Raw genomic sequence first — 9,307 nt, 5'->3', positions numbered from 1 at the left:
GTCACAAAGGAGCCGTTTACACAACAGTTTTCAACTAAAACCATTGAACTTTTTATGCATTTTGGCTCATTTTTTACACAAAAACTGCTGTTTGGGAGCCTAAAAACCCAAACTTTTGAAAATGGGTTTCAAAGTGCAAAGTTTTTGAAAACGATACCGTTATAGTCTCTGTGTAAACTACAAAAATAGGAATTTGTGAAAACAGTGATGTCATGCGCATCACGTTTTCAGTCTATAGGCGCATAGTGTTTGTTTACAAAAGTGACATTGCCAACTACAGCGTTTTTAGTCGTTTTTGTGGATCCGTGTGAACAGGGATTTTTTTGAGTACTTTGTCGCCTGTACGCAAAAATGCAAAGTAAAAACGTTTCTGTTTTTAGTACATCATTGTTGCGTAAACGTACCTTTAAAAACAAGGCACAATTTTTGTTTCGAGTTGAAATAGTAAAAACCTGTAGACATCGATTGCACAAAACCAGACTTGAGGCTAGAATGAACCAAACAAAACATTTAGAAGTAAAAATCTTGCAATTTTATTTGCATATAAAGGCAGCTAAATATATCACAATGAAACCTGAAGAAAAAAAAAAAGAAGAAAAAAAATGTATCTAAACCTTTCCAGGAATGAGACTGTAACTGTAACTGAAAGAAAAGCAGAAAGGCATTTACAGTGGCAAGAGATGAAACAACTATTGGCAACAATTTTTTGTGCTAGCAAGACTGCATTTACACAGTGCAAAATTACAAAAAGAAAAAGAGAAAAACAAAAACTATTATACGCAAGATATCAAAGGACAACTAAACCTGGCTTCGGCAGGTTCGGGAAAAAAAACAACCTTTGAGATTGTACATTAAAATAATTTCAACTGGAGTACTCGTTTATTGTATGGAACAATACGCCGTAAAGTAGGAACATTTCATGAAAACAGAAAAGAGCATGTGTGCGCTTTACGCACATTTAAGTCATCACTTACAGGCAAAATGATATTCTTCAAGAGGCTTAGAACGAACACAATTTTAGTTAGAGATTTTACAGTTTACACACATACATATAGATATACTCATATTTTAAGACATTTTCCAATTTCTATGCAGAATGAGGCGCTCCAGAATATACATGAGTTAAAATGCATCCATGTCTTCCCTGCGCTTGTAAGAAAGTGTTCTTTGAATGCAAAAAAAAAAAAAAAAAATCCCCTTAGTTTTGGATAAAAACAATAAATATGACGCTTTCTCCTCGCTAGCAGAAAGAAGGGGCTCCAGCCGGGGGAACTTAAAGCTAGTTTAAGGCATTATATCCCTGTCAGCTAAAAGAAAGCTTAATTATTCTGAAAAAAGAATATACAAAATGAACAATGGCATTGCATACCAACATAATTCGAATATTGACAAAAAAAGAGACAATTTTACAAATTCACAAAGCTTATTATCTTACAGATTTAATCAGATCTTTTCATAAGATTGTTCACCACTTCTGTACGCAAAACACCCCGCATGATCCCGTCCGTCATCAGAAACTTCCACTGAATCTTTTAGCAAAAGACTGGCGATTTCCAAAGAAACATTCAACTATTTTTTTTTCTCAAAGTACTGTTAGAAAACATAAGGAAAGAAAAGGAGAATATGGCATAGCACACAGGCGTCTCAAGAGCTTGGGGGGTTTGGGAGGTCGAACACGATGGGAGGGTTGGTGGGTTGAAAGCTGACTGTACAGGTAGAGGCGTTGATGAATGTCGTGTACCCGTCTGTCATAATGCCGTAACCTAGAGAAAAGAGAAAACACTTTTTTTACATTGAACACAAATTGCTGGTGTTTTTCCTCATTTTTAAAGGGGCTACAGTATATGTAAGGATTTTTTTTGCCGGGAAAATCAAAAGGATGTGATGCATTCAACATTCTATGACGTTCTATGTCGTTCTATGACACATGAAACGAATGCTTATACAATGTCCAGGATAAAGCCGAAAGAGATTTCTGTACTGTAATGTTAATATGTCATGCAAAGAAACGGGATTAATTCAAACTATAGTCTCACATAGCTATCTATAGTCTATAACCTCAAATATACTCATAACTGTGTAATTTTAATAACCTCATCTGTCGACATTATGCCGCTGAATTGCAGAGCTTGTGCAAACATCCACATTGCATGTTCAGATGCTTTCTTAACTGCTGTTTTCTCACCGCTGTCATTTTTGTTGTGTTTATTTTGTTATTGTTATTTGCATATTCATAAATGTTGCTCTCAGGAGCGTGGACGATATCTGGATGTTCGTTAACAGTATATCTCTGCAAAGACATTTCCATCTTCTTTTCACTTCTAAGCAAAGAACGAAAAAGAACTTCGTCTTGAGTATATCGGTGCACCGAATCACGTTTCAGTCTCTTGTACGTTACGTGTGCATGAGCAATAAGTTCCCTTAACGGCCACCAGTGTCACTAGTAACAAGGGTTTCTGAATTCTACATATAGTCCCATTAAGAAACATTAGACAAAAGAATCTGCTAAATGATGTACACTACTGTTTAAAAGTTCGAGGTTGGTAAGATTTAAAAGAAGCCTTGCTCAACAAGGCTACAAATCTGAGCTAAATTATTGGCTGTCCACACTGTGTATCGCAACTGTTCCGATCCGATTTGTGTGTTACGTGGCGTTCTTTTGTTTTTCGGAGTAACTGCATTGGATTCTATGGCAATGATGTTGTGTAGATATATGACAAAAACAACAACGTGGATGGGTTTCCACTCGCATTTTTTGCTGTTCACACTTGCTAAATATGATTGGATTCCAATCGGATTTGGACTGACAGTCTGATAAGGCTAAAGTCCATATTCAGAAAAGGGAATCATGAGTTTGCCCACTGACTGAAGAGTGTGTGCGGCGTGCGCATACAAAAACATTGAGTAAACACAATAAACAGTCCAAGGCCTTTCCTCGCGTGGAGCACTTGTCTAAATTAGAGACCCTTCTCTCTTTTAAACATGTTTAATTAAAATTATAATAATAATAAAAAGTCTCAAAAGCTTGAGGGAGGAAGAGAAGGGATGTAGCACATCTGGTGAACAGAGTCTCAAGTTTAACCCAAAGGCAGATCTCTCTGATCCCTCTTCCCTGGAAAATGCAACCCATCCACATATATTTATATCCTAGACTGCTTATGTTTGTGCTGACGCGGCTAATGCTGTTCTGATTCACAAAAGGAAGGAACAAGCCATTTCAGTTACAAATACAACATGATAAACTGTAGTATTCTCAACTGTTGAAAAATGCATTTCTCACATTTGCTGACCGGTCATTATTGCATAAAAGCTTATTTGACTTTTGGGTATTAAATGAGGCTATTCACAATTTGGGATTACGATTAAAACTAAATTCAAAGACCTTAAAACTTTTATTCAGCGGAGATGCATTAAATTAATCAGAATTGACAGTAAAGGCTTTTACAATGTAAACAAAAGATTTCTCTTTCAAATAAATGCTGTTCTTTTGAACTTTCTATTCATCAGTGAATCCTGAAAAAATATGAAAATCCACAAAAATGTTAAGCAGCATAACTGTTTTAAACATTGATAATAATAATAAATGTTTCTTTAAGCATCAAATCAGCATATTAGAATGATTTCTGAAGGATCATGTGACACTGAAGACTGGAGTAATAAATTACATTTTGCAATATATTCAAGTAAAAAAGTTTTTAAAATTGTAGTAATACTTCACAGTATGACTGTTTTTATTGCATTTTTGATCAAATAAATGCACCCTTGGTGAGGATAAGAGACTTCTTCAAAAACATTAAAAAACCTACCCCAAACTTTTTAACAGTAGTGTATATTTAGGCCTTTTCAGACTTTGTCTAAAGATCCATCGGTCATGCTCGTGGGTATCATATAGGGACACTGGTTGGCTCTTTGGTCTACTAGGATTGCACTGTGACCAAAAGTGAGCCATCCCTGAGATCATCCAGATTGTTTTAGTGTGGATCTGAGCGCTCATTTATACCTACACAAACCGAACTATAGGAGAAAATGCAGCATGTTAAAATGCTCAAATCAAACTAAAAGTTAAAACGCCCACAAATAACTTTTGACTGCTACATCAAAGCCAGTTTGCAATATTTTTTGGCCTATTTCTATACTCTGTATTGTGATTTTTATTAAAGGCGATTATCCTCGCCCATCATGAGTGGACACGCCCCCTGCTGCTGATTGGCTACAAGTGTGTTGTGGTAATCGGTCCGATCCACTTTCAACGTAGTACCCCAGAGTGCAGTCTGGACGATGGGGCGGGGCGACACTTTTAGGCGGGGCGACACGTGTCGCTCCGCCCACCCCCAATTTTATTGGTTTATAATACCGCAATCTTATTGGTGTAGACGATTCAGGTCTGAGCATGCGCATTCCTTTAAGTACGATTTTATGAATGATTTGGCCGTATTAAAGAACTATTAAATACTTTAATCGTATGGCTATCTTATCGGTTTACCATGGTAATTTTAGTTAAGATCTATTGCTGTTTTATTGTACTTAAGACACAGAATTGATTAAGTTATTGTTTAAAAACGAACGCTTGGTGACACAGCACCTGTAGGCCTACTTCAGTGAGATGTTTTACATTATAGCGCGTCATTCACTTGGCTTCTTTATACTTCTATCAGGATCGGTGGATCAGCACAAACTCGGGATTTTACGCAAAGGATGATAATTCACTATAAGAATGTAGCCTAATAGCAGCTGATTTTAATTTTTAAAGCACGACCGTTTTTGTTTCATTTTTTAACGAGATGTTGTCCAATGCGTGCATTATTTGGTAGGCTACAAAGTGCAAAATAAAATGTTTAATGGCAAACTCATGTTTCATTGTTGTTTACCTGTTAATAAAATGAGGGCCTATATATGGTTCTGTAAAGCCCTATGTTATAGTTTTAAAAGATTCATGTTTTCTAATAAGTGTCAACTGGTTAACATGTAGGCTAGCTACAACTATCTGTGACTGCGACATTATAAAAAACCTATAATTTATTTATCCACCCCCGCATTACGTGTCCATGTTTTAATCTGCGTAGTATAGGCTACGGGATAAAAATGGTTTTAAATATTAACACTCACATATAGGCTAGCTGCATAACCATAAAAAAAAACACTGCTGTAAATCTGTGCAATTATAAGGCCTATAATAAAATAAATAAAATACCCAGCAGAGAAGTGATATGAACATGTAGGCATATTGCTTAAATACGCTCTTGAGCACATAAATAATAATATTTGCTATAGCCTAGATCGACATAATAAATCTGTTTTAGTAAATAAATATATATATATATTTTTTCACATTTCAGCAGTGCACGGTTTTTATTCCTTTTGTAGCCTACGCACAAACCCCAATGGCCAGGGCTTGTATGCTATTTGGTAGCCTATCATTGTCTTATTTGTCACCGTGGTTTTGCTTTAAAATAAAATAAAACACACTTTTGGATTTATACAATGTTTTACTGAAATACAGTTATCATCATTTGTGTAAAATCCCGAGTTTGTGTTTATTCACTGATCCTAATGGAAAAACGAAGAAGCATTTACGAATGATGTAAAATTCCGGAGCCCTGCATGAAATGCGGAAAAATATTGTCTAGCCTAAATCAGCCTATAGAAATTATCTCTCCTTCTATGCCAGTAATTTCATGCCGTCATGATCATTGCTCACTAAAAGTGGCACTGACTTTATCTCCAGGGTAAATTAATAAATACAATAGTATCTAGGCTAAATCTCAAACAGTGTATCATCAGCAACATAGGCTATTTCGTGATATCGCCTAGCCCTAAAACTGCTCAATATTATAGCCTATAAAGCTTACAATATTACTTTTTGTAAAGCTGCTTTGAAACGATGTGAATTGAGCGCTATACGAATACATTTTGACAGGAACTTCATCTAACTTGATTCGTAAATTCATCAAAACATTATCCAATTGATCGTTACTGAAATAGGAAATCGCCATGGTTATAACTTAATATTTCTGTAGTAGGCTATGGCCAAACAGCGTCGTAGATCATCCATAAACTCCTACCATAGACTCGTACATAATGGAATGCGCATGCTCATGCCTTAAGCATCTACGCCAATAAGAGTGCTGTATTATAAGGCAATAAAATCAGGTGTGGGCGGAGCGACACGTGTCGCCCCGCCCAAAAGTGTCGCCCCGCCCCATCGTCCAGACTGCACTCTGGGGCTACTCCTTTCAACAGCGTTTCTCAGAAATCGCTTACTGTACCTTTAATAACTTTGATTATTGATTGAACTTTGGTGTCCTTTATCACGTTGCTAATGCCTCCGTTCCATGCCTTGTAAAAAACACACCCTTCAATGATGTTTAAAACCATTGTAGAGCACTTTTTTTTTGTTGCTTTTTTATGGCAGTGCCAATTTGTCTTTGTGGTTACTCGCCTTCATGAATTCCTCCGAAGACGTGAAGTTTGGGCCGGACTCTCCTCTGGACTGTGTTTAACAGCTCAACACACCCAACTCTTTGCAGCTCCTTCGGTACCCAGTCCCTAAAACCTACACACACACAGATGCACACACCGTAAATTAGTTTCTAATCTCCACTGAAAAACAGCTCACATTGTGACTCCTGTACAATCATTAGTGGTTTTTAACCTAAAGCTTAAAAAAAACCCAATAAGTTAGAAAACATCTCTGAGGCAGTTTACTTTATTATCATTGATATATCATTATAGCTTTTGTTCATATTTTGTGTGGGTTTTTTATATAGTTTCTATGTCTATAATGTTTTTAATTTTAATTATTTTAGTACTTCAACTTAAATTCGGCATGAAACATAAGTTGCGATATTTATTTCTTCCCTATTTCGACATATACCAGTAAACACATCATCAGAGAAGAGAAGAGATGCTGCTGTAAGAGGGAGGGGGATTTATTTTGATTATATATTACAAGGGCACACAAATACAATTAAAATAACAATGTGCACGAATAAATCATTTATAACAAATAATAGTCAATTGGCAAATTTGATTTTTATGGTGACTTTAAATGTAAATGAGAAATGTTGGCTTGACAACTAGCTCAAACTAAATTGTTTACTTATATTTTATTTTATTTTATTTCAGGTAATGTATATTTTATTTCAACTTTTAAAAATATTTTTTTTATATATTTATAATATTATATTTTTTTTATGGTTTTAGTTAAAGATAATAACCCTCATGCGAGGATATATTTGACTTCATATATGTACAAAATGTCACTTTTTCCTTTTCCTACAACATATGAAGGACGGGTTTCTCCACAAGCATGGCAACAAGCTTCATACAAAAGATGTTTCGAGAGCATTTGAATAATTAGATGGAACTCCATTAGGATTGGTTAATTGAACTCACCGAGGGGCGGCCCATGGGTCATGAGAATATCAATGCCCTCTGGGATGAGGTTCCACTTATCGAGCAGGGACTGTCCCCTGGGCAGGTTAAAACCCCAGCCATTAAACCACGGCGTCCTGCGGGGAGAGAGAGAGAAAAACACATTCATAAGCACCACACATGCATCCGTCCACGCGGCGGGACAGAGACGTACACGCGCCGTTTAAAATGACAGCTGACGGCAGATGTGGAGAAACAATCTCAACCTGTCAAAGTGATCTTCTTTCACCCCCCATCTATCCCTAGAGGAAGCTTCAAAGTGTGAAATGAGAAGGGCTTCACTGCAGGCTGCCATAATAAATGCAAATGCTTCGGGAGAGCAAACAGCCTCCTCTCCCATGACTGCTATGGATTGATAGCTCAAATAAAGCCACAGGGTTGATGCATGTACAACGCCCAAATGAAATAATGTGAAAAATGAGCACACGAGTGCGTATTTAGACATCTATATGTGTGTGTCAAGCTGAGGGTCTGATAGTGATGATAAATCGAGCATCCATTTGTCCCAGGTCCGGTGAAAAGGACTGATTACTGTCTGTGGAAATCACCAGAAAAGGAAGTCTAGCACCCTTTATAGACAATTACAGACAGCACAAGGCACATTTCATGATAAAAAGCTTTTAGCAAAGCCTAATAGTAATAGTGCTGCGTATTTGGGCTGGCAGCTATGATGTATACAGTAAACCGTTAAGAGATTTTGCGGTATTTTTATACCATATTAGATATATTTAAAGGCACCAGTGTGAAGAACAGTTTCATGTTAATTACACGTGAGAGCGACAAAGAAACGTGAAGCAATTAGAGAAATATTTCAATGAAACAAATAAAATATCTATGTATTCAATGAAAATATAATTTAATAAAAAAAGAAATAAAAACTACATATATATATATATACACAAATAAATAAATAAGTATTATATATATATATATAGTATTATATATATATATATATATATATATATGCAAAGTAGATTTCTAGAAATAAAAATTATCTATCATATAAAAAGATTTATCATAGATATAGATACAAAATCTAAAATGCTTGTTGTTCTCAAACAGGTTGACACTTCTTTCCGAAACAGCAACAGATAGTGAGAGTGAGACGGGGTTATTTTTGACTCATTTAGCCACAGAGCTTTTCTTTATTGAATTTGACCAGGGGGGGAAATCAGGATTCAGAAACGTCAATAGGGTTTGTTACAGTCAGGGACTGCCACAGCGACAGCGACGAATGATTATCGAACGGTGGTCGGGCAGAGGGGAGACCTGACTCATATAAAACTGTTCCTGCAGTCGTTCAATCTCGATCTGCAGGAAGAAGAAAAAAATTAGGGGGGGGGAGAGAGAATTTAAAGAGGTCTTAAGATATTGTTTCTATAACAAGGAACTGAACTCTGCACTGAGGTGAACAGATTTATATGAAATCGTCAAAAAACGTATAGGAAAATGAGCATGTTAAGCTGACAAGGCTGTATTCCGTTACATCCCTATGGTGAGGATAAGCAAAAATGTGCCTTGGGGGAAGTACAACTCTTAAACAGCTCTGACTTGACATAACTCATAGCGAACCAGGCCATTCTGCGCTGCGGCAGCAATTTGTCACAGACGCCGCACAAAATGGAGCTTTCGTGAAAAAAAATCCAGCAATATTGTCTTTTAAAAACGAGAAAAAGGACGAGCAATAAGAGCACGGTGAGAAACAAAGATAGGGTATAGTGTAAATCTACCCTGTATCCCATGACCTGAGCATATTTCACAGAATCTTCTCAAATAAATATATTGTCCAGAAAACACAATGTTCATTCATACCGTGTAGTATATGGTAGAAATGTTAAGGTACAGAAGCTGGGAGATCAGACTGCACAATGGC

At 36.4% G+C, this 9,307-nt stretch overlaps 1 protein-coding gene across 1 annotated transcript in view; it reads right to left on the bottom strand.

Moving 5' to 3' along the window:
• Positions 1–517: 517 nt before the first annotated feature.
• The window catches only part of mpped2a (metallophosphoesterase domain containing 2a), a 68,317-nt gene continuing 59,527 nt past the window's right edge, over positions 518–9,307 (bottom strand). Inside the window, exons 5-7 of the mRNA XM_056259195.1 lie at positions 7,396–7,511; positions 6,440–6,553; positions 518–1,763 (exon numbers count right to left, since the gene is read on the bottom strand). Of these exons, the coding sequence (XP_056115170.1) occupies positions 1,645–1,763; positions 6,440–6,553; positions 7,396–7,511 (349 nt within the window). The 3' untranslated portion in view covers positions 518–1,644. The remainder of the gene's footprint in view (positions 1,764–6,439; positions 6,554–7,395; positions 7,512–9,307) is intronic.

The sequence above is a fragment of the Rhinichthys klamathensis genome, unplaced genomic scaffold, assembly GCF_029890125.1.
Source record: "Rhinichthys klamathensis goyatoka isolate OS25496 unplaced genomic scaffold, OSU_Roscu_1.1 h1tg000165l_1, whole genome shotgun sequence".
NCBI lineage: Eukaryota > Metazoa > Chordata > Actinopteri > Cypriniformes > Leuciscidae > Rhinichthys > Rhinichthys klamathensis.
This window is presented reverse-complemented; position numbering and strand designations above follow the sequence as displayed.